General features: G+C 36.8%; 1 protein-coding gene across 2 annotated transcripts; it reads left to right on the top strand.

Annotated features, from left to right (window-relative positions):
- Positions 1 to 5,108: 5,108 nt before the first annotated feature.
- LOC121243582 (cyclin-D3-2-like) lies at positions 5,109 to 7,052 on the top strand. Of its 2 annotated transcripts, XM_041141712.1 has the most exons (5): positions 5,109 to 5,492; positions 5,571 to 5,791; positions 5,888 to 6,089; positions 6,222 to 6,352; positions 6,451 to 7,052. In XM_041141712.1, exons 1-5 carry the CDS (start codon positions 5,273 to 5,275, stop codon positions 6,730 to 6,732), a joined length of 1,056 nt encoding a protein of 351 aa, XP_040997646.1. In that variant the 5' UTR covers positions 5,109 to 5,272; the 3' UTR covers positions 6,733 to 7,052. The 2 variants fall into 2 exon arrangements, with proteins under 2 accessions (XP_040997646.1, XP_040997645.1); XM_041141711.1 differs by having other exon boundaries at positions 5,110 to 5,791.
- The last annotated feature ends 19,296 nt before the right edge of the window (positions 7,053 to 26,348 follow it).

Raw genomic sequence — 26,348 nt, 5'->3', positions numbered from 1 at the left:
ATAGGGTTGGTTTTAAAATCCTATGCCCTCTCCCTCATCGTCTCTCTCTCTCTCTCTCTCTCTCTCTCTCTCTCTCTCTCTCTCTCTCTCTCTCTCTCCTTGTTGTTTAAACTTCTTCCCGTCGTCATCTCCAGCCTATATATATATATGTGTGTGTGTGTGTGTGGATTGATTGTGATTGTTATTGTGGATTACTTGTGGTTGTTGGGGATATGCAGACGGATGTGGAAGCCAATCTGCCTCTCGACATCTGGATAGGAGGCCCTGCTCATGGAGGTGGGCCAAGGCCCAAACTTCCTCCCGTACATGCGAGAGCATGGGGCAGGGTGGGGCAAAGTTATCTCTGGTCTAGGGGGTGTAGGTAGTAGCCATACTTTCGACTGCATAACCCTCATTAAATTTGGTGAATGCATGGGTTGAAAAAGGAGCGCTCCTCCCTTTTTCCTTTCCACTAGATTAATAACCTCTTTTTATCTCATTTGTACATTTGATTCAAAGATTTTAATCTTGTTTATATATAGTAAAATGAAGCTACATCTAGCTTTCTCTAAGAAAAATATTTTAACCACAAACAAATTTTACAAAAATAAATTTAGAAACTGACGTGGTTTGATATGGTACGTCAGGTTTCACAATAGCAAACTCACAAAAGAGTTTATTTTCATTGTAAAGTAGATCTAATATATCACATAAAATATAGTCCACATGCACCCTATCAACAAAATACTTATGTCATGCTCCACCTTTCTATCTATCCTTGCTAAAGGTGGGTGGCGATTGGCTCGTGTGGTAGTCAGTAGGAATTCGCTTATTACTACAAGACTAGCAAATAGGTTATAAATTTGTTTAAGTGGATGAGTGAGGTATAGGTGAGTATCGCACACTCCCGTTATACACACATTTATACAAAAAGAAAATCTAACAACTACATTGTTTAACTCCAACCTAAACAAATCCCCTCTGATATTTTGATCATTTCTTCTCCATCAACTCAGACCCCCACCCTCACAAATTAACTACACAACAACACCTACCCCTAAAAGGAAACAATCACCCTTCATTGGCTTTCTCTGCTCGTCTCCTTCCCAGTCACCATCTCCAACGACTCTAGCCAACATTTGAAAATCCTTTTCGTCTTTCAAATATGTATAATAGATACTCCTTCTATTTCTCCATGCATAACAAAATTCTTCCTATAACCGACTCAAAATGTTTGGGGCTTACATGAATATTGGATCCAACTGCCTGATCCATAGCTAGGTGGGTCTAGACGAGGCGCCATGGTTGCGAGAGTGGGGAATAGGGAGGTTAGCTACCTACCCGTATATCGGTGAATAGTAGGTCTAATCCGTGTAATCTAACTTGCAAACGTGTGATCCAAACATGCCAACTTGGTGGAAGTGAAGATTTCATGCATTGCCTATTCTCAATGGCTTTTCTCTTACTTCTAAGTTCTAAACTTCTCCCTTTTCCCAAGAGAAGCTTTTAGCTTGTGCTCCTCCATCTAAGGTGAAGGGAGATATTCTCTCCTACTTCTAATCTTTTTGGCAATGTTGATGCCGTCTTCATAGACTGTTTTGTTCTTGAAACTATGCAAGCCAATATTGGTGAAGGAAAGCTCCATGAAGAAACCAATGGAGAAGAGGGAGTTAGTTGTGATGAGGTCGTCCAAAAGCAGTCACATGCACACTCATCATCGTTGTCATTATCATTGCTTTAGAGGTTGATATTGCTCACTAGATGTTGTTGGCTTTTTTCGAGACTTGTATAAGGTAGAGAGGTAAAGTAAAAGGAGAATAATGAGAGTTTGGCTAGAACTTCTCGAGGCAAGAGAGAGAGAGAGAGAGAGAGAGAGAGAGAGAGAATTAATTGGTTTACATATGAATCTTTCACAAATGATTTTCTATACTTATGATAAAAGAGTGGATTGTGCATTGAATTTTGCATTTTTCCTATATACACGTGGGGAGGGAGTATTCGACAGTGTGAGACCCACGACATTGGCAGCATTGTGTGTCGATATTGACCCATGCATAGATCCATGGCACCACCAAGGGTCCACATCTACCCAAAGATGGATCACGACGTCGTTGTGTGTCCAAATCGACCAATGGATAGATTACAAAATTGGGTGGGACCCATCGATGGACCATAGCATCGTTAGTCCCAATTGACCTAAGGAAGGACCAAGGTGTTGGTGTGGGTCCAATCGACCTAGGGAGGGAACATGACTCCACCGTGCATCCGTATCGACCTATAATACTTGCTGAGATCTCGAGCACTTTGCCCCCCCCCCCCCCTCTCCGGTCATGCTCTCTTGGGGCCATGAGCACTCACTGAGGTTCCGAGCACTTCGTTCCTGTGCTACTTGCTTGGGGTATGAGCACTTCTCCTTTTCACGTTACTCCTAAGGTGTTCGCCTAGGGTACAAGCAATCTGCTTTCCCTGGTGCCACTTTGTCTCCCACGGTGCTCGCTTAGGTACGAGCACTTTCTATTTCCCCGTTGCTCGCTGGGGTGTCAAGCACTTTAACACCTGTGGTGCTCGCCTCAGGTATGAGCACTTTCCATTTATCCATTGCTCATCGAGGTTTCAAGCACTTTAACTCCCATAATGCTCGCTGCTCGCTTGAAGTATGAGCACTTTGCCCCAATGTTTTCAAATCCCAAATACACCTAGGTGACTAGGTGCTTTCCAAATCTTATGGACTATTTAAATTAACAATTAACCAAACAATGAATCTGTTAATAAGAAATAATCAATACATCAATTTTGATAACAAAGTAGAAACTCACTTGAAGAACGTTTCAAAATCTAAAACCTTTCAGGTGTATTATAGAAATTGAGTTCGTGATAATTAATTTAGAAACACTTACAAGACTCTTGAAATAACTAAACATGGCTTGCAATACAATGAGTATTCTACTCAATCTCTACGCCCTGGTAGCTTAGGACCACTAGCCTTTCCATAATTTCACCACGTGCACAAACTTGATCCTTGCACCCAGGTAGCTCCAAAATTTTGGCCAACGAACACGTTCACACCAATGGACTTAACAATATTCAAACATGAGTACAATTTGATGGAGGTCTATTTAATGTGCAATGAATCTCCTTAAGGTTTTCTCTCAAGAATGTAATGAATATAGCAACTTTGACATTTCTTTACAACCTAGAAGTTGTGCATATTGTTCTATATATACTTAGGATTTGAGTAGGCTATCAAAAATTTCCCTTGAGCAACTGTAGAGTCAACACTTTGTCCAAGTTTTGACCTCGCAAATGTTGAAGTTTGAAGATTCTTAAAAACATAAATTTGTATATAATTGAGTTAGCTTTCCAACGACACCATTATCACCTAAATCTAACATGGGAATAAAAAATTATGACTGATTTACTCCAATTAAATTAATTTCATCAAGTCTTGCGAATCTATAATCTTTGCACTTTTTATCTCAACTATAACCTACACTCAACTCAACAAATTACAGCTCAATTAGACTAAGTTTTGTCATAACTTATAAGAATTTTACACTAACATAATGGTTAGATGTTTAGCTAAATTTTAACTAACCATGCATTTTGTTTAAAAGACTAACCATGTGGAGCAGGAAATTTTCCCGGAATCAAGTGACAGCTCACCTGTGCTTAGACTTTTATCTCATATGAAGGTTTGGAAAAGATAAATTTCTATGCTTTCTGTCTAGCACCTGCACCAGAAGTTATGTTGGGCCCTCTGTTTCCCAATTCACCTTTCCCCATCCCTGTTGCAACCATAAATGTCAAAATTAAAAAAAAAAAAAAAAAAAAAAATCAAAGAAACAAAAGCAAAACCACAAAAACTCAATGAAATGCAGATGAACTATCTTATGCATGTGACTCACTCGACACTCGTGCCCATGCGGAAAAGATCTAAACATTCGTATATGTGGCAATTGGTGTTTGCGGATATGTTTATAGTATATGAATTAACTAAAACACGACCCTTTTAATTAACGGATAACATGACATAATTCACTTAACTTGTTTAGTAATTAATTTTTATTGAGTTAATCCGGACACAATTCATTTAACCCATTTCAACTAGTTTAACCTGTATATTTATTTTTAACTAAATTAATATAATTTGATATATAATATAATGATAACTATATAAATAATTCACAATTACAATTGAATTCATTATATAATATTTTATTATCAAAATACAAACCAATAATATATAAGAAAAATAATATTTGCATAAATAAAATTATATATTAACAAAAAAGGTTTAATAATTTGAGATATAACGTAGTTAAATATTAATATTAATATTACATATTTTCAATATAAAAAAACGACATATAAGACTAAAAATTTATAAAATTTAAAAATAAATTTTTTTGTGTGTTATACGCAAAATAAGACTAAACATTTACATATTTTTAATCGTATATTATTGAGTCAATCATTTATATCAAATCAAAATCTGCTTATTTTGCGGCGACTTCACGAACGGTGTAATAGATTACAACCCCTGGCGGCTAACATCTAGCTAAGTTTTTATCTTTATTTAAGCTTTTATGCAAATTCTAAATACACAACCTTTATACAAATCTTTTATAAAAACGTAAATCTTATAAAAATATATATGAATTTTTTATTTTCTTTTAGGGTATGGTTATTTTTTTTAAAAAAATAATAGTTATAGTCATAAATATATAAGTATCGTATAATTATTTAAAAAAAAAATAAATATAAGATCTATATAAAAAATATTAATTTTTTAATAATAAAATTTTACTCTTTTTAAAAATGATTATACAATACTTACATACTCTATAACTGTATATATCATTCATTTATATTTATCTATATATGTATATATATATAGATGGGATGCGCCACATTTATACATAGATCTAGTATATATCATTGCTAATTGAAAGTAGTTGCGATAATTCATCTAGTCAGGCCCACTAACTAGGTGGGACCTTGAGGTACAGGGTACAGGTGTCATGTGTTCAGTGGCTTGGCCCATGATTATGGTCTGGTGATAATACTATGAGCGAGACATTCCCAATAAAAATAAAAGAAAAGGAAAAACAGAGTGGAAACCACAAATAAAATTACATCCTTTTTATGTACTGGTTAGTCGACCCCTCTCTACCTCTGCTCTTTCACAGAGAGAGCTATGAATCTGTATGGGTCTCTAGGCTTCTGTATCTTCTTCATTTTCTCTGCTTACCTATAATGAACTCAGACCCAAACCTCTTCTTCTCGGAAGAAGATGGCTCAGCATCATCATCATCATCAAGAATCCATTGCACAGCAACATCAGCAACAAAACCTGCCGGACGTTCTTTACTGCTCCGAAGAGCATTGGGAGGAGGAACTCGGAGAGGACTATTTCCATGAAGAAGATGAAGTGGAAGACAACTCTTACGGCAATAGTAATGAACCGAGCCATTTTTCAGTCTTTCTAGAACAGGATCTATTTTGGGATGACGGTGAGCTTAACTCTCTATTCTCGAGAGAACAGCAAAATGAACTCTACGAGAACTTCAAGACTGATTCATGTCTAGCAGAGGCTCGTCGGGAGGCTGTGGAGTGGATGATGAAGGTCAATGCCCATTACTCCTTCTCTGCTCTCACTGCTTTTCTAGCTGTCAACTACTTCGATAGGTTCCTATTGAGCTTCCACTTGCACGGAGAGAAGCCATGGATGCCCCAACTTGCTGCTGTGGGCTGTCTTTCTCTCGCGGCCAAGGTTGAGGAGACCCAAGTGCCCCTTTTGCTAGACCTTCAGGTAATTCTGAGTAAATCTTGTTGGGTATCTATGAAATGCTCCTGGTTTCTTTTCCCAGATTCGTTCATCTATATGGGTGTCTTTGTTTTCCTTTAGGTTGAGGGTTGCAAGTACGTATTTGAGGCCAAAGCCATCAAGAGAATGGAGATTCTGGTGCTCTCAACACTTCAGTGGAAGATGAATCCCGTAACTCCATTTTCGTTTCTTGATTACATCACAAGGAGGCTCGGGTCAAAGGACTATCTCTGCTGGGAATTTCTAAGGAGGTGTGAGCGTGTACTTCTCTGTGTCCTCGCAGGTATGCCATCCATAACTCACCTTTATTGATCTTTAGATTGTTGTGCATTAATATTCGGAAATACTTAGAAGACCTTAAATTCTTCAACTTTTTAATGTGCCTAATGCTTATACTTCGAATCCACAATTGCAGATTACAGGTTCATGTCTTATCTCCCTTCTGTTGTTGCTACTGCTACAATGCTGCACGTTGTTAGTACTCTCGAACCCTGTCTTGTTGTCGAACACCAAAACCAGCTATTGGGTATTCTCGGAATCGAGAAGGTAGCTATCATTTCCCTTAAATCTTGATCTCAAAAACAAAAATTAATCTTTCCCATTATTGAATATGCAAGTCCGATCACGTTCCTCATGTATTGCAGGACAGGGTAGACGATTGCTACAAGCTCATCGCGGAATGGGCGTCAGAAGGCCACGGCGGCCGCAATCTTCCCAGCAAGCGCAAGTTTTGCTCCATACCATGCAGCCCAAAGGGCGTGAATGACGTGTCGTTCAGCTCGGATAGCTCAAACGATTCGTGGGCCTTGGCAGTGCCGTTGGTCTCTTCCTCGCCCCAGCCTCTGTCCAAGAAGAGCAGAGCTCATGACCAGCTTCTGCAGACGCTGAACAAGTCAAGTGCAGATATTTTCAGCATCCCACGCTAGCTAGTCACCTAAATTCCACCTTTTTCTTTTTCTTCTTTTCTTTTCTTTTTTCTGCTGGGCTATATACATAGTTCTGTATGTTTAATAATATATATATGTTCTCTTTATGTGCAAGTTAAATTGCCAACCATCTCTGCATTGCTACCCAAATCCAATTGGTGGGTCGTACATATATGGCTCCGAGCACAATCCCTTGGAGAATTGGATTGGTTGGGAGGTCTAGGAGCAGAGATTGTTGGCATTTTATCCGGAGGAAAGAAAAGAACCTGAACATAGTAATGAATAGTTCTATTCGAAGTAATACATTCTCTGTTTCTCTCGTATTCACGACTACAAATTTCTACTGAATCATAATTGATGATCTTAGACTTGGAGTAAAAAAGAAGGTAATTTTGAAGAGATATTGAAGTAGTTTTATGGTATTTAATGTTGTCAGAAAGTACTAAAGGTTTATACATTGGTCTCTCTCTCTCTCTCTCTGAATTATAAAGAAACTGAAGTCCATATATTAACCCCAACTCCTTACCAGGTAAAGCCGAAAAGAGGGGGAAAGATTGGGAAAAACAAAAGGGTTTCGTTGTTTTGCATGTGAAGGGGAGGAATGTGCTGTCGGTCACTTGTATTTTTGGCTTTATTTTTTGGAACTCTTAAATTCGGTTGACCTCGTTGCAAGAGCTGCATTTTGAATGACTATTGTGTTCTGAAATTTGGCCTAATTTCTGGGTGCGGAGTAATAACCTAAACCAGCTGTACCACCGTCCATTTACATTTTCTATACATATTCTTCACACTCGCATATATGCTCCTGTTTTTGTTGCTTCTACAAACACAAAATGAGAGCTCCACCAATAAAAAAAGCAAAGGAAGAAGGAAGACACTCTGCTTACAATATTAGAGGTCTACCCAAGCATCTAGAAAGGTTTTGAAGAATAGGAAAGTATGACAAATCCAGAATACTCAATTCTCACCTCTGAACTGTTTAAATGTTTATGCCCTTGGGCCTTGGCCATCTTCTACACCACAAAAATGAATATTTTAGGCATTCTCAAAGTGCATTGTTTGAATATTCGCCATGCTAATATAACACTACAAACAGATGGAAATTTTGGTACACTGCACACAGTAGGGCAAAGTCAAGAAGAGCTAAACAGAGATGGACATTATTCATGGTGCATTTCAAGATATAGACACGATTTTTGACCTTGAAATAAATAGGATGATCTTCAACCAAACAAGATGGGAGAATTAGTATTTGATGGTGAAAGTCAGGCAAATTATCAAACATGTGGGCCACTTGCCTAATATTATTATCAATATATAGATTGTTCAGATTTGAATATTTCACGTGAACTGACTAATTAGATCATATGGGTCATAAAAACCTGACAATTTTTTTGTTGGTGAGCATAAAAATCTGACCACTTGCAAATGAATAAACAATTGGGCATGTCGATTTTTTCTTACAGTTGTTGATGATGCATAAAAGGCACGCAACAAGAAGAAGGTTGGTTTGCATGTGCTTTCTACCACTTTTATAAAACTAAAGGGAATCATGACTGAGCTTTATATATTCTCCATCCCTAAATAAAACAAATCTCTAGATCTCTTACGCAAAGCTCTCTCTAATAAACTCACTTTGTTGTTGGGGTAATGGGTATACCCTATGCATATCATATTCAATCTACCGTGAAAGTCGGAATTGTATATGACAGGCTCTTGCTCGAATGGATTTAATTGGTATTTGGCATGTCAATGGATTGCAATATGAGTAATGCTACGTCCATAAAGGAATTACACAAAAACAATCTCATAAACTGACATGGTTTCATCTGATTCGTTAGATTTACTTTACAATAAAGATAACTTTATAATCTGACAAATCACATCAAGCCACATCAGTTTGTGAGATTTCTTTTGTGTAATCTATTTGTGGCTAGAATATTTCCCTTGCAATATATATATATATATGAAAAATTTTTCTCATCAGCCATTATTCACTACTCCACAGTTCACACCCTATGAAAAACATCCACACACCCAATGAAAGAAAAAACTGTAGGTGTGGGTGCAAAAGTGAACAGTGGCTGATGTATATCATTCCTCTATATATAATTAATAAATCTTTAACTATCAGTATGATTAACAAATTAAACTCACGACCCTATGACTTCATAACATTTGTGAAGGGGAGAGTCTTGCAGTATAGTTGAGTGACACTCTCATTTTGTCACAAGACGTCTTTTATCATTAAAATCACTTAGATGTCGCACTTTTTAACGATATGATATCTTAAAATAGACTGAGACTATTATTTTGTGTATGCCAAGACAATTAAGTAATTACTCATTCATAATATGCAACTCCACTCTAATTCCCGTACGTGGCAAGAAAAGCTTGCTTTGTCCCTTTTGTAGGCATTTTATGAATCACTATAAGCTTGCTAAGAGAAAACTAAAGCCTTAATTAACACAATGTCTTTCGTGCTATGATATTAGACATCCCCCGCTTGTTTGCTTGGAAACCTTGCTAATTCCTTTGCTCTATTTTAGGGGCAAATTGGCAATCTTTTATGGAATTTTGTGGGAGAAAATGAGAAAAGTTCTCAATTTGTTGTCACATAGCATATCAAAACTTTAAGAGAAATACTCTAGCTACAAAGTGATTACACAAAAGTAATTCCACAAACTGATGTGGCTTGATCCTATTGTTAGATTGTAAAGTTACTTTTATTATAAGGTAGATCTAACAGATCAGATGAAACTGAGAATGCAATTTTTTTTTTTTTTTTTGGAGGGAAGGGGGGGGTCAGAGATTAAGAGAGAGTCTCCAAAAGGTAAGTACAAAGAATAAGTCGCATTAATCCCATAAAGGAGCCGTAAGAGAAGATTAAAAGGAGAATTTGGGGGCAATTAGATCCACCACCAAAAGCACTAATCCACAAAAAGGAAAGAAAAGGTTAAAGGTGTGGAATGTTGAAATCTGGAGGAAAACATCTTTTGATTTTTGTTTGAGACGTCTTTGTTAATGTTCCTTTGTTCTCTGCCTTTAGTAGTTAGGAATGTAGAATGTAGTGTATTTCAACCCATAAAAGAAAAAGAGAAAAGGACAAATGATAAGATAAGGATTATGGATCCAAGTGTATGCGTTTGTGTGTGTGTTAGAGAGAGAGAGAGAGAGAGAGAGAGAGAGAGAGAGTAGTTGGTTCCAGAGAACATCTTCTCTTCTTTAGGGACATGCACTACTACCATCTTTAAAACTCCTCAAAACCTAGTCTTTGGATTTAGTGGGCATTAAAGTTCAAACATTAGACAATGCGATGTACTTTTTTTTAAACAATCATAGTACTTTATAATAGCAGAAACAATAATACAAAAGTTTGATTCCCATCATACCTGACATATGAATGTGGGTGTCTAAATTTTTCTGGGGTGTAATAGAAGCAAGCCAACAAGGCCTAATACAATACAAAGATTAGCCTAATTATGAACTAATGTGAAATTAACATTGTAGACTCTAAATTGAAAAAAAAATGACCTTGATTTATCCCCACTTGATTGGCGTGGAAGAAAACAATGGTATGGACGGAGCACTAGTAGTGGACTCATTAAAGTTTGGCCAAAATTTAGTTAGAGAATTCACTTTTATAAATTTAGCTAGTAACTTTTTATTTATTTTAATTTTAATTGTAATTTGAATATTTATTCGTTAATAAAAAAATATACATTAATTTTCTAACGTTGATATTAGATTTTAAAAGAAAAAATTGGCATCAACTAATAATAATATTACAAAACTAGAACTTGAAGCACTCCAGCAAGATGATGACACGTCATTGAAATGATGATTGATAGAGACTAGCCGCCTTCTATGGTTGAATTTGAGATTTGGGTGCTTCATGCTTTTGGGACTAAAAGGAATTTTTTGGAATTGTGAGCGCGCGCGAAACAAATAGCACACGAAAGAGGGAATTTTATGACAAAATAATGTTTGGCCAGCAACTTAAACTCAACAAATTTGGCTAGTAAAAATGATCAAAGTTAAAAGTACAATAGTTTTGTTGAGTCCACTATAGTAAGTTTTTATGTAATCTAGTTAAACTTTGGCCGAAACATAACTTTGTTGAGTCCACTACTAGTGCTCAAATCAAATTCCTCTACACCGACTCGCAAATATATATATATATATATATATATATAAAGAAAAAAGAAAAAAAAAGCTTCCTTGATTGGATAAACCGATCGGTTTATAATCACAACTACTATAATCACAACAACAAAATCTTGAAATTAACTATTCATATGTTTTGGTTAAGTTGGAAATTATCTAAATTAAAATCTTGTTCCTCCAAAGAACCCTAACTTCTACTAATTATGGAGTTTTTGTACATCTAATGCATGCAGATGTTCTATTACCATGAATGGAATATTGACAATGAGTACGGATGGCTTTACACTCAACATAATTACTTCTTAGCCTTCATTATTTCAACATATATAACACAAAAAGTTTACTCTTTTATGAGACATGAGAATAATGTTTCTTTGCCAGACTGTATTGTTGCTAGATCTGATAATTTTGGTGGTTTTGCCGTAATTTTCTATGAGGCTATGGCCAATAATCGTTTAATTAATGTCTTTAATTAGAAACTCGAAAGGCAAACTTGCTTTATTTTTCTAGAAGATTACTTGATATTTGCCATCATTGTGCCCGTACTCAAAATAGCCATCCACCTAATTATTCAAATCTTACATGCAAAATTATTATCTTAATTTAATTAATAAACCGGCCTAGTACCCTAACTAAACCCTAAGATAAAAGACATGGTTGGATCATAAATTAGAGTAGTGCTACGGACCAGCCACTATTCACGGTTGATCCATAGCACACGTGATGTGTTTACTTTTTATTTATTTATTTATTTATTTTTATGCAAAACACATCTCTCAGATTCATCTACCCTTCTCTCTCTCATTAGCTCTCTCAGCCTGACGGAAGCCTCCACTCGATTCTCCTTTAGCTCAACTCGGCGCCTCAATGTGCCGCCCAGCCACACCGCCGCCACGGATGACTCTCCCTCACGCCAGCGACCAAGCTAGCCGCCACCAATCTCCCCCACACGCAACCCTTTCTCTCCCCTGCAGTAATCCAACCGAAATGGGTTTCACCCATTTGTCTCCCCTTGTGCCGCCATACGCAGCCACCTCACCTCCACCACCTCACACTGGCGACCACCTCTCGCAGACCCAGCCACTATGAGCCTCCCTTTCCCTCTCCGCCGCACACACGCAAGCTACCCATAAATGATGGGTTTCACACGAGCTCGGGGCTACCGACGACCTTATCGCCACTGTGCGTCGGTTCTAGCCCCATCGAGTACCTCCCTGACCACCGTGAATCCTCCCCAAGCTTCTCCGAGCGAGCCAAACCCTCCACCTCTCTCCCGCTCTTCTCCTCTCATCCATCAGCTCTCTCTCAAAGCCCGCCCGGTACTTTTTCGAATTCGGGCAGTGGGGGTGGGGGGAGGACGAGCGACGAGGGAGGAGAGAGAGCAATTTCAAAAATGAAATGTGTGAAATGAGAGGGAAGTGGGTTTTGTTGTGAGAGTGTTTTTGGCATTTTACTATGGTGTGTTTTGGATGATCTCAAATAGTGGCTGATGCCAATATTTTCTCCATAAATTAATAGCCCTAGGAAGCTTGGGAATCAGGGACTCTCGAACAACTTTTCCATGTTGTTATACCAAAAGAGCTGACTAATTTGTAGATGGGGGAACTAGCTTTGAGTGCTTTAGAGTATATACACAAGTTAGATCAATATGTTTAGGCCTGTTTGTTTTCACAAATTATCTCATCTCATGGTTACAGTTTTTCTAGACTTTCAAATTACAAAATACAATAAAAAAATTCAATTAATTTATTTTATTCAAAACTTTCATCTTATCTCATCTATGTAACCAATCAAGATCTTAAGTTTATGTCCAAAGCTTAGTGTTTGAAGTCAAAGAGAGGTATAGAGACCATGGCCTAACCTTAAAGAATTTATTGGATATTTGTTGTCTTAGTTTACATTGACATCTATAAATATTATGGGATTACTTTATGTCACTTTAGATCTGGATTCAAGTTTTTAGTACCTCAAAGAATAGAATAGATAATGGGCTCAAAGTTTGATGGAGTAGGGCCACTCTGAGGAGATCATACTGATCAGACTGGAACACAACAGAGGGATGGGTCAATTTTTCTGCAGATGCACATTCCCTTAGTGAATGGTGTAATTGTCAAGGACCCCCTTCAATATATAATCTATTCTTATTGATATTGTATTTGCAGGTTTTTGTTGCTGAACGAGTAATGAAAGATGCACCACAGAAATAACATCCAATGGGCTGGGCTCCTTCTGCCTGATATTAGGTGTCAACATCTCAGGTTATGCCAAACTTACTACACAAAGCTTTGCAGCTAAAGACAAGACCAGCATCTCATCTAACCTCATCTGCATAACTCCTCATGTATGGACAATGGAGGGAACAATTATCTGTTAAAACAAGCCCTATTATAAGCCAAACCATGTGGGGAAATGCCGTACAAGTGGTCCAATCATTGTTTTTATCTCTCTTTTCTTACTCATATGCCCTAAAACTATAGGGATGTCTCTAAGGAAAATGCCCAGTACACCGACTACTTTGTATTATTTGTTCATGATTCATGCAATGTATAATTCTAATTCTTTAGTGCTCAAACATTGATTCTAACAGTTTTTTTTTTTTTTTTCCTTTGGGGAAATGCCGTACAAGTGGTCCAATCATTGTTTTTATCTCTTTTTTCTTACTCATATGCCCTAAAACTATAGGGATGTCTCTAAGGAAAATGCCCAGTACACCGACTACTTTGTATTATTTGTTCATGATTCATGCAATGTATAATTCTAATTCTTTAGTGCTCAAACATTGATTCTAACAGTTTTTTTTTTTTCCTTTCTGAGATTCATATGATAACTAGCTTTAGGAGGAAACCTCCATAGATCAAATGCAGATGACAAACATTCAATTCAAATATGGACGATATTGTGACTTATTAAGGTTGTGGGGAAATATTGTGGTCCAGACGTGGGGTAGATTGGCCTCTCCACAAAATTGCAACCTGATATCTTCTGATCAGTGTGGGTGCATGGATCTTGTAGGAAGATAAGAGTTGCAGTTAATATAGATGCTGCAGATGATTCTTGAGCCTTAAATGTCCCTTTTTGTGGGGGAGGAAGGAAGATCATGATATTGCTGTAATTTAGGGTGTGTCCAAGTTTAAGTAAAGGCATGCCGAATCTCATGGTCTCTTTTGGCAAGCATAGATATTGGTCTAGCCCTACCTTATTCTTGTTTTTTTCAGAGACTTGGATTGCTCTAGGATTTAAGGAAAGGCTACGTGCAGAATTGCATCGTGGCTACTTGTCTACCAGGATAAGAGCTTACAAAGATCCAAATTCTTCATAAATGAAAATGGGCACAATACTGGCATGGTAAATCCATATGCTTACATGATTATATGTTGTTGGGTATCGGGAATCGGAACAGAGGTCGTGAATTTGGGTCATGGGAACATTATCATAAAGGAGGAATTGTATTAGAACATGCAATATTTGATGTTGAATGTCATCAAAGATTTGAGTGTGTCTCTTCTATATAACACTATAGTTTTAAGCAAATTGGTAACTTACAATCAGACAATTCCGACAAAGTAAACATGCATGTACGTATATTCAAATGAAAGAGTCTTTGAAGCAAAGCTACAACTTGCTACAGAAACCAAGCCCAAGTCTCTTTGCTGATAAAAAAACAAGCCCAAGTTGGGTACAAACTTACAAACTCTTTTAACAAGGGCATCGATTATGAAACTGTCTAGGACACCAAGACATTTCTGGCCTTTCTGTTTGATAAGTTTCTTTTGAAGGTTTGTACTGTTGGACCATCAAATATTTGGATCCATTAACAAGACAGAGTCTCAAATATTTGAGGTTTTGTCTGCCCAATCTTGGGCCATGGCCCATTGTAGCTACAGTTTGTTGAAACAGTTCAAGAGAATATAAGGAAAATGCTTGGGATCCCGAGAATGGATTTGGTCAATTTTTTTTTTTACTTAATGATTAAGTAAGTATTTATTAATGGTGTTGTATTTTTTTAAAAAATATTTAAGAGTATAAAAAAATGCATGAAAAAAGAGACCAAATAGCTTTCTCGGTGTTAGGAATTTGGACCTCCCAAATTCACCCTCAGGATCCACTTTTTGGTGAAATATGAAGAAAAACAGAGAAATAATAATAACACAAGAATTTACGTGGAAACTCTCAAAAACAGGAGAAAAACTACCAGATCCAGAAAAGAAAATATACTATGTGAAAAATTATTACAATCACAATTTTTCTCCTCACCCCAAATGACACTCACAAAACTTTTCTACTAGTAAAAATTTAACTCTCACCTCTTTCCTTTTTACAAGAAAAGGCTAATAGAGGAGTTTTCTTAGAGTCACAAGTTACTAATTAAGCTTATATCTTGGTGTAATTAACTAAGAGACTAAATCTCCTTTTTATAGGCCATGGGGCCTCCTCCTTATTTTTCTCCTACCAATGTGGGATTCACACAAAGGAGCAAAACCCAACAATATAGGAATTTGGACCTCCCAAATTCACCTACAGGATCTACTTTTTGGTGAAATATAAAGAAAAACAGAGAAATAATAACAACACAAGAATTTACGTGAAAACTCTCAAAAATAGGAGAAAAACCACCAGACCTAGAAAAGAAAATACACTGTGTGAAAAATTATTACAATCACACAATTTTTCTCCTTACCCCAAATGACACCTACAAAGCTTCCCCACTAGTAAAACTTTAACTCTCACCTCTTTCATTTTTACAAGAAAAGGCTAATAGTGGACTTTTCTTAGAGTCACAAGTTACTAATTAAGCTTATGACTTGATGTAATTAACTAAGAGGCTAAACCTCCTTTTTATAGGCCATGGGGCATTCTCCTTATTTTTCTCCCACGGATGTGGGATTCACACAAAGGAGCAAAACCCAACAATCTCCACCTTGGGACTTTGGCTGATCACACAGCCACGTTCCACCGCAATGAAGATCTTCATAGCTTCCGCTATAATGCTCCACCATAAAAGTATACCTACTCAGAATAAACCAATTCCAAGCATTTTAATTTCGGCCCATGTCGAAAATAACCTTGCTGAAAAATTATAGTGTAACTTCTACGTTTGACTTTCCTGGAAGTTCATCAGCCATCGACATAAATTTTCACCATACACCCTGCATTAATGCCAAACCAATGCCTGTGTACAAACTTGTGGACCAGCTAACATTAACACATCCTCTATCATGGCAACTTTGAGAATTAACGGCATGTCATGAGGATGTACATGTCCTGTTAAAAGACATCGTCTTCAATGGAGAAAGACACAACGTTAGTTTCATTACCAGTATCTCTATTTACTGACTTGGAGCCACTTGCTGAACCTGCTCCTACTCTTGGACAATTTTTCTTTACGTGCCCAGATTGTCCACACCCCCAGCAGACTACTTTCATCTTCATGGAGTTCTTCTTCTTCCCATTACTAGTTGCTACCAATGCAAAGTTATCAGGTGGACCATTTCTTCCACCACCAAATCTTCTCTTTTCAGAAAAGAGTTTACTGGTAACCTCTGAAAAAATTATTTTCTCCTTCCCATGTATCAAAATAGGCTTTATATGCTCATAGGAAGGTGGAAGAGACCAGATGAGCCTCAAGGCTTGATCCTCATCATCAATTTTAACTCCAATAGATTCTAATTCACAGACAATGCCATTGAGAATATTTAAATAATCTGAAATAGTCGTACCTTCACTCATCCCAGTGTATGAAACTGTTCCTTCAGGTACACCTGATTTGAGACGCCATTTGTCTGATACAACTCTTCGAGCTTTTCCCAGAGTTCATTTGTCGTAGATATTCCATGTACATTTGCAAGAACATTCTTGGCCAAGCAGAGACGTATCGCACTTGCTGCTCTCAAATCGAGATCCTCCCAATCTTCATCGCTCATTACAGATCTGCTCTTTGTTTCATCAGTCACGCTAGTATCATTGCTGATTTCAGGGGTTGGTCTGCCTTTCAACTCCTTGTGTAATCCTGATTGAATAAAAACATCCTTGACTTGAACTTGCCACAAGCCAAAATTGATTCTCCCATCAAATTTCTTCACCTAATATTTGATAGAATTTGAAGCCTTACTTCCTGACATTACTTCGATGAATTTTTACCGTAGAAATGAATAGTACTCACTAAGTAAGTTCCTAGGAAAAATTATTCTTTCCGAGACAGAACTTCAAGGTTCTCAGGAAAGATTGGAGGGTCACACTGAACCACTTAAATACCAATCTCCTGGACAGAACTTCCTTAGACTGTACATATCCACACTACCACACCAAAGCTCCACCCACCAAAAAGAACCTAGTGTCTCTGATACCACTTGTTAGGAATTTGGACCTCCCAAAATCACCTCCAGGATCCACTTTTTGGTGAAATATAAAGAAAAACAGAACAATAATAACAACACAAGAATTTACGTGGAAACTCCTAAAAATATGAGAAAAACCACCAGACCCAGAAAAGAAAACACACTATGTGAAAATTATTACAATCACACAATTTTTCTCCTCACCCCAAATGACACTCACAAAGCTTCTCCACTAGTAAAATTTTAACTCTCACATCTTTCCTTTTTACAAGAAAAGGCTATAAATGACTTTTCTTAGAGTCACAAGTTACTAATTAAGCTTATGACTTGGTATAATTAACTAAGAGGCTAAACCTCATTTTTATAGGCCATGGGGCCTCCTCCTTATTTTTCTCTCACCGATGTGAGATTCACACAAAGGAGCAAAACCCAACACTCGACATGTTTTCTCGTGCTAGCATGATCCATACAACAAAGGCTCGGTAAGGCACCTGCAGCAGTACTACTACCCACAGTTACCCTGTCTTTCGAAATATTTTTCAGCGCTGCCATTCCAGCATCCTCCCTCTAATGGCAAGTGGGAGATTAGATACATGACTGATGTTTTCCTTGGTCTAAAATTTTGTTATTTTAGTCGCACATATTGATATGATACATTTTATACACACACACAACTACTATTTGCTAAGGGGAAAAGAAAATATTTTGCACATATTACTAGCTAGTGCATGGATCTTTAAATTCATGCTAAAATAACTTGTGATTAGATTTCATGGATGATGCCAATTAGGTATATATACGGTAGCTAAATATCTGGCAGGAGAATCAAAACTTGGCTTTAGCTAGGGAAGAGTACATGAATTGCAAAGCTTGATCATGTGGATGCACATATAGCTTGGACTTTCTTTTGTACTTCGGGGTGTTGGGTTTGGGGATTACGTGACTAGGACTGTTCATCCGGGTTCCGCTCCACCAAGATTCCGAATTCTGGGATGAACCTGTTTTTTTTTTTTATTTTTTTTTATTTTATAAGCTTGCATCTCCTTCATCATCAGCATAAGTTTTTTTTACTAACCTGGATTGTGGTGTACAGTTTGTAAATACAAAACGGAAAATACATGGCAAACTATCAATTAGGAAAGTGATATGTATGTCTACATAAGTTTCACTAATTTGGAATGCGTCTTGTGAGAGAACTCTCATTGTATACATCACATGAGCAGATAGATAGGAACACTCCATGTTGAGATTGTAGCATACGGATTGGAAATTCAAAAGACAATGTATGATCAATTTTGTTCCTGTCCCTGATCTCACTTGTCCGATTTCTTGGCCAAGTTTTTGTCTCATGAATTGTCTTTTAGTTGGGTTTTACTTTGAAGTTCAAAGTGAAGTTTGAAGCATGCTGATCACAAAGAAAAAAAAAATCCAGGTATCCAGATTGGAATTCGGAATCTAAATATAGTTTTCTGGGTTCAGGATATGCCTTGAAAAACTCCAACCCAGATTAATAGTACTACTCGCAACAAGCTGCTATAAAGTTCTAGATCACTTTTGTCTCCACTAGTTTTGGAAAAAGGCACTTGGTGAAAAGAACTTGAAATTGAAAGAAATCTTCTTTAATTATTAAGATGGGAAATGAGATTAACCACCAATATAATTAAATATTGTGTCCTCTTCTATGCTAATGTGGAAAGCACAATGCACACATCGTTGTTGTGATAGAAAGTGGGGGTTGTAGAAATTTTAGAGACGTTTCCAATCCATGGATCAATTCACACGCCATTGCTCACCCTTTAGATATTGCAAACGTTTTGCACACCACACACATAAAAAAAAAAAAAAAAAAAAAAAAAAAAAAGAAGAAGAAAGAAAAGAAAAGATATAGAAAGTGTTCATGTTTTTCATGGTGTCAAATTGTGTCAATTTTTTCACAGGATTGATATGACATTTTCTTTCAAAAAATATGAAAGAATTTTTTATTTTGTAAATACTACTGTAAGTTCAGGTTTTAGACTGATTCGTTAGCATGTTCTAAGTTTTCCCCTCATTCATACATTAATTCAATTGATCATGACCACTTGTCAAAGCAGAGACGGGCCCAATAATTTCAGGTTCACCTACATAATACAATACATAATACTTTTATCATTATTACTGTAACGCCCTAATGGAAGGTTCAAACTACATGACCTATACTCGTAAAAGACTAGTAAATGATACAATTGGAGTCTTATTGGAACCTTATAAAGAGCAAGAACTTTTCCTTCCCAAGTAATGTGAGATTCTATATATCACAAACCCTATATGATATGGATAATGGTAGGTGGTGTATGAGATCCCTCATTGTTTGGGAATGAAAAGTTCTTATTTTTTATAAGGTTTCAATAGGATTCTAATTGCATCATTGACTAGTCCTTTTTTAGTATAGATCATGTGATTTGGGTCTTCCATTGAGGCGTTACAATTACGACCTAATCAATATGTGAAAATAATGTACTTTGTAAAATGTATTTTTCGTCGCAAAATATTTAAAGATATTTAAAATTTTATATATTAATCTTATATTATCTGCCTCTCAATTTCAATGATAAAACCTAGAAGTTCATGTGCAAATCCATATTATTCCTGATATATATAATATATATATATATATATATATATATTTATATATATTCAATTAATGGGGTTAATCATATATCATTACAATTTTCATCAGATTTGTTTTTTAACAAAAACTCTATGTGCAGTTATTTTTGTATACTCTTTATGTATTCTACTAATGTGATTAACTATATTATTTTTTAATATAAAATAATTATTTTGACAAATTATATCAGTAAAATAGATAAAAGTGATTATTCATAGGAGAATTACTCTTTTTATTATTATTTTATTGATAGCTACACACGACGAAGACTTTTATATATATAAGTGATTGCTTTTTCGGGTTAAGCAATCACCAAGGCTTTTTCCTTGATCATTGTTATCTATTGTAGTTTTTTTCTTAAATTATTACTATCTTGAAATTTATCTATTCCGATCCGTTAAAATTTTTTAGATAAATAGTAGTTTAAACACTGTTGATAATTTCTGAATCCTTTGTCTCATTGGAAATTAATAATTTGTAATTGGACTACTATTGCAGTTATAAAATCCATAAAATTACCAAGCATAGAATCATTAGAGGCAATAAGAATAAGGTTGGACGATGATGGGTCTTCTCTAGATCCAGAACTAGACTCCTAAATTTATACTAATAATGTATTATTAGTATCTCTATAGACTCCTAGAAGTGGCCAGAAGTGGCTCTATTTTACTTAAAATTGATAATATTCATTTAGTACAAAATATGAAATGATTTGATTATTTCATTTATTAACTCTTTCATTTTAAAAACATAAGAAATTTTTAGGTCTCATTTGAATAGTCAAATTGGATAAGATGAGATAATATGTGAATAGTAATAAAATTTTTAAATTAAGATGAGATGAGTTGATTTGTAAAACTGTGTATTTGGTCGTAGAAGTGAGATGAAATGATTTTAAACTTTTTTATAGGAATTTGATAAAGAGGTGGATCCCACCAATTATTGAAAAGTGTTTGTAATGATTGAGTACTAGTTATGAATATATTTTTCATTAACCAATATCAATTTTTAAAATAAACACCCATAAACATATTAAAATCACAAAACTAATTTCTTTTTCCTGAAGTTATATTATTCAATAATTCCCAAAAATATAATTTCCATTATAAAATACACCATTGCAATTATCAATTATAGATTACAAAATTCCCTACATTATTACATAATACATGACAATTATATTTATCAGCTTATAAACTATATTTTTTTGTAATTATTTAATTCGAGAATCCCATGGTCTCTGTTGCAAGATAATATCAAATCAATTTGATTTTTATAATTATCAAATCACTTAAATTTGATATTTTCTTAATTTAATTTTCATAATGTTTATCTTATCTTATCTCAATGTAATTTTTCTATAAATATGAATGTATACATTGTATTCAGCAACAATTGAAAATGCAAAGATATAGCCCTCAAAGTCTCTTTCGATCTTTCTCTCTGCTCCATCTACTTTTATATTATATTTTATTTTCTATCAGTCTCAAACATCTTCTACATGTAATTTCTAGTGGCAAGAGAAGACTCGAGATTTGACGATGTTTTCCATAGACTTGTTAATGGTGGTCATCTTGGCCTGGGTATCAAGGCGAGCAACGACGGCGTTGAGACGAGGCGAGGCGAAGATAGTTCATCTTCTCGGTGCGCTTTCGGATGGTGTTCTCAACGTAGATTCTAATGCTGTCGACGTTGCCTTTCTCCATGGCCTTTTTTATTTTAAGCTTCTCGAATTTCTCCACCTCGCATTTTCTGGCTTGGAGTTGGAGAGAATTGGCAGCGAATTTAAGTTCCATGATCTGATTCAAGAGCTTCTCGGTGTTTCCCATAGTTGATCTTATGAAGATCTGAACAACCAAGATTCAAATTTTGATTTCTTTGATTCTTATTGACATAATTATCTCTTCCCATAATTATAGATTGCACAAAATCAAGGATTTCTTAATTTTTAGGTATCTGTTACACTAGCATCCTTTCCTTATATGTAAATTTCCATACTTAGTTTCATTATACACTTATATATTTTGTAAAGCAGAATACAAAAAGAAATATACAGAATTATTCAAAATACATCTCCCTTATCTCTTAACATGGTATCAGGCTAGAACAAGGTCTTGCAACGCCATGGCTGAATCATCCAACCCAACCCCTCTTCCCCTTATCTTCTTCATCCCTCAGATTCACCAAGCTTAACCCTAGTCAATAGACTTCTAACCGGCGACAACTATCCAGCATGGCAAAAAGCCATGACCGGAGCCCTCAATACCAAAAGCAAACTTAGTTTTGTTGATGGTACCCTCAAATTTCCTGAACCTAACACACCCGAATACACCCAATGGAACCAAACAAAGGATATGGTTCTTACCTGGATCCTTAATTCTATCAGCCCCTCTCTTGCCAATTCTCTTGAATACCATACCAACCCACATGATGTTTGGGTCGATCTATCCTCTCTGTTTTGCCATGGCAATAATGCCAGAATTTACCAACTCAAACAGACTATTTCTTCCCTACACCAAATCACAAATTTAGTCCATGATTACTACAACCAAATCAAACAAATTTGGGATGAACTCAGTCATCTCCAACAGAGCACTGACCTCAAAGCTTTACAATAGCAAGCCGATGATGAACAGGTGTTCCAATTCCTACTCAGCCTCAACGATTCCTTCGCCTCCATCTGCACTCAAATCTTGGCCATGGATCTACTCCCACCCATAAGCAAAGTCTTCTCTATTTTATTTCAAGAAGAGCAACAAATGCTACTCAGTATTCGACCATCTTCATCGAAAACCATGGCCATGGCATTCTGATCTTGTGGGCTCCCAAAACCCCCCTTCAAGTGCACGGCTTGCGGCAAAGATGGACACACCCGCAATCGCTGTTGGACCCTCGTGGGATATCCCCCTTGTCGCAACCTGAGACCTAAGACCCAACCCTCCATTCTTGGTTAGCCCTTGTCTAGCATCAACCAGACTGTCGTTGCTTCATTGGCGGTAAGTCTGGTACCTGGCTTGTCACCAAAGCTCTACCAGAAGCTTCTTGGCTTGCTCACGCCTTCTCCATCTCCGATTGAGTCCCCTTCTGTCAACTTCATTGGTAATCTCTTCTCCCCTCAACTTGATTTTCCCTTCAATCGACGCCTCCATTGCATGGTAGACAGTGGCACGAGCCTCCATATCTACCATCACAAGGATGCTTTCACCGATCTCCAACCTCTAGCAAACCCCCACTCCATTCAGCTTCTCACGGGTCAGGACATTCGTGCCGAGGGTCTCGGCACTTGTGTTTTATCTTCATTTCTAACCCTAACTCAAGTCTATTTTGTTCCTCTTTTAACCTTTAATTTATTATCTGTTTCCCAAATTTTCCTTCACAATTCTTGCATTGTTACTTTCTCTTCTAATAATTGCTTATTTCAAGACCCACAATCGATGAAGAAGATTGGAGCGGGTGAACTATACAATGGGCTTTACGTGTACCATCCTAACCCCCCTATGGTTTTTGCTGCTCCATCCACTGCTAATAAGACTCTATGGCATTAACGTCTAGGTCACCCCTCCAGTTTTATTATTTCTAATGTTTTCGATTCCCCTTATATTCTTTCTGATTGTGATATTTGTGCTCGTTCTAAGCACATAAGATTACCCTTTCCAAATTTTGCTAATAAATGTGTTTTTGCCTTTAATCGAATTTTTTGTGATAGTTGAGGTGGATATCATACTTCCTCCTTATTTGGAATACATTATTTTCTTATAATAGTGGATGATTTTTCCCGCACTACTTGGATATATGTAATGCATTTTAAATCTGAAGTTTACACTCATTTAACGCATTTTTTTTGCTCTTGTCAAAAATCAATTTAACACCAATGTTAAAATCATTAGAACTGATAATGGTCAAGAATTTCTCTCTCATCAATTTCAAACTTATCTTCTTGACCACGACATTATTCACGAACGTATATGTGTTGAAACTCCTGAACAAAATAGCGTTGCGGAGTGTAAACACTGACACCTTCTTAATGTTGCTCGCAGTCTACATTTTCAAGCGCACTTACCTCTTCCTTTTTGGGGTGATTGTATTCTCACTGCTGCATACCTCATCAATTGTACTCCCAGTTGTACTCTTCAAAACAGATCACCTTTTGAAGTTCTCTTCAACAAAATACCCAACTACGATTATCTTTGTGTGTTTGGGTGCCTCTGTTATGTACAAATTCTTTGTGCTCATCATGATAAATTTTCTCTTTGTGCTACTAAATGTGTCTTTCTCGACTACTCTAGCACCCACAAAGCATACAAACTCTACATTCTTGATACACAGTCCATTTTTCATTTTCGTGATGTCACTTTTCATGAACAATAATTCCCTTTTCAAGATATTCCAAGCACCCGTTCATTTCCCTCTTCATCTCCAATAATTCCTATTCTCGTCCCTGAACTCATTTTACCTACTTCTCAACCACCTCTAAATCCTCCTCAAACTCCACCCTCCTCATCTTCACCTCCACCCATCTCTCGTCTTTGCCGCCACACTACATGGCCTACCTATCTCGATGACTACATATGCCCCACCTTTCATACAGAGCCCACGTCGTCTTCACCTGCTCAATGGCTTTAGGTACTGTTCATCTTTTATTTGGCTTTCTTTCCTATTCTCGCTTTTCTCCTTCACATATTACTTATTTAAATGCTCTCACATCTTGTATTGAACCCTCATGCTATTCTGATACTTTCAAACATTTCATTGGTGCGAGGCAATGTCTGTTGAGTTCCAAGCTTTAGAAGCTAACTCCACTTAGACTCTTGAACATCTCCCACTTGGTATGGCTGTAAATTGATTTTTAAAACCAAACTCCAAGCTAATGGATCCATTGAGAGGTACAAAGCTCAACTGGTTGCCAAGGGTTACACTCAAGTTGAAGGTCTTGACTACCATGAGACTTTTGCTCTAGTAGCCAAAATGATCACTGTCCACTGCTTATTGGGCCTTGCTGCTACAAAAAATTAGATCATTCATCAGCGCGAAGTCAACAATGCCTTCTTGCACGACAATCTTGATGAAGAAGTTTACTTGACCCCATCTCCCAGCTATTGCACTTAGGGGAAGACCCGTGTTTGTCGACTCAGAAAGTCCCTATATGGTCTCAAGCAAGCCTCCCGCAGCAATAGTTTGCATCAAGAAGCACAGTGTTTGTCACTCTTTATTCAAGCCTCCCACGACTTAGAAAGACTCGTGTTTGTCACTCCTTATTCACTCTTGTCAATCTTACAAGCATCACTATTGTTCTTGTATATGTTGACAACATCTTAGTTTTTGGCAATGCTCTTCCCAAATTGAGTTTTTCAAGAATCTTCGCTTCACTCACTTAAAAACAAACCGAGGATCTTAGCTCTCTAAAGTTCTTTCTTGGCCTCGAAATTGCACGTTCTTCTACAGGTATTTTCCTGAATTAACGAAAATATGCTCTTGATATACTTTCTTACAGTGATCAACTTGGTGCTCGAACTGCCTCTTTTTCGATGGAACAACATTTGAAGCTTTCCAATGAAGATGGATCTCTACTTCCTGATCCTAGCATTTATCGTCGTCTAGTTGGTCGCCTCATTTACTTGACCATCACTCGACCTGACATTGTTTATGTCGTCAACATTCTTAGTCAATTTATGCATGCCCCTCGTGTTCCTCATATGACTGCTGCTGCGCATGTTCTCCGTTACATCAAAGGGAGTCCCGGCCAAGACATTTTTTTCTCCTCTTCCAGCACCATCTAGGTTACAGCTTATACTGATTCTGATTGGGCCAACTGCCCCACCGACCGTCGTTCCACCACAGGTTACTTCATGCAGCCCAGTACCAGTCCCATCTCCTGGTGTACAAAAAAAAAAAAAAAAACTGTCGTTGCTCGTTCTTCCACTGAACATGGATACTGCGCCATGACTGTCACCACCTGTCAGCTCACCTGGCTAAAGCAACTTCTCACTGATCTTGGCATCCCTCATCCCGAGCCTTTCCATATCTACTATGACAATCAATCTGCACTTCACATACTGCACAATCCAGTGTTCCATGAACATACTAAACACATTGAGATCAATTGCCACATCATTCACGAAAAAATTCGCTCTGTTCTCCTCAAAGCAATTCATACTTCTTCACATGAGCAAATTGCAAATATCTTCACCAAAGCTTTAGGCCAAGATCTTTTCCATCATTTCTCAAGTAAGTTGGGTATTACAGATCTCCATGCACCAACTTGAGGGAAAATATTGACAGAATTATCTCTTCCCATAATTATGGATTGCATAAAATCAGGGATTTCTTACTTTTTAGGCATATGTTACACTAGCATCATTTCCTTATATGTAAATTTCCATACTTCTTTTCATTATGCAGTTATATATTTTGTAAAGCAGAATACAAAAAGAAATATACATAATTATTCAAAATATGTCTCACTT

Source organism: Juglans microcarpa x Juglans regia, chromosome 8D, assembly GCF_004785595.1.
Source record: "Juglans microcarpa x Juglans regia isolate MS1-56 chromosome 8D, Jm3101_v1.0, whole genome shotgun sequence".
In the NCBI taxonomy this organism is placed as follows: Eukaryota; Viridiplantae; Streptophyta; class Magnoliopsida; order Fagales; family Juglandaceae; genus Juglans; species Juglans microcarpa x Juglans regia.
This window is presented reverse-complemented; position numbering and strand designations above follow the sequence as displayed.

Bases quoted from the DNA above. Each gene is read 5' to 3' on its own strand.
- LOC121243582 (XM_041141711.1), top strand. From the start codon at position 5,273: ATGGCTCAGCATCATCATCATCATCAAGAATCCATTGCACAGCAACAT. The intron at 5,792-5,887 runs GTAATTCTGAGT...GTTTTCCTTTAG, and splicing joins CCCTTTTGCTAGACCTTCAG to GTTGAGGGTTGCAAGTACGT. The intron at 6,353-6,450 runs GTAGCTATCATT...CATGTATTGCAG, and splicing joins GTATTCTCGGAATCGAGAAG to GACAGGGTAGACGATTGCTA.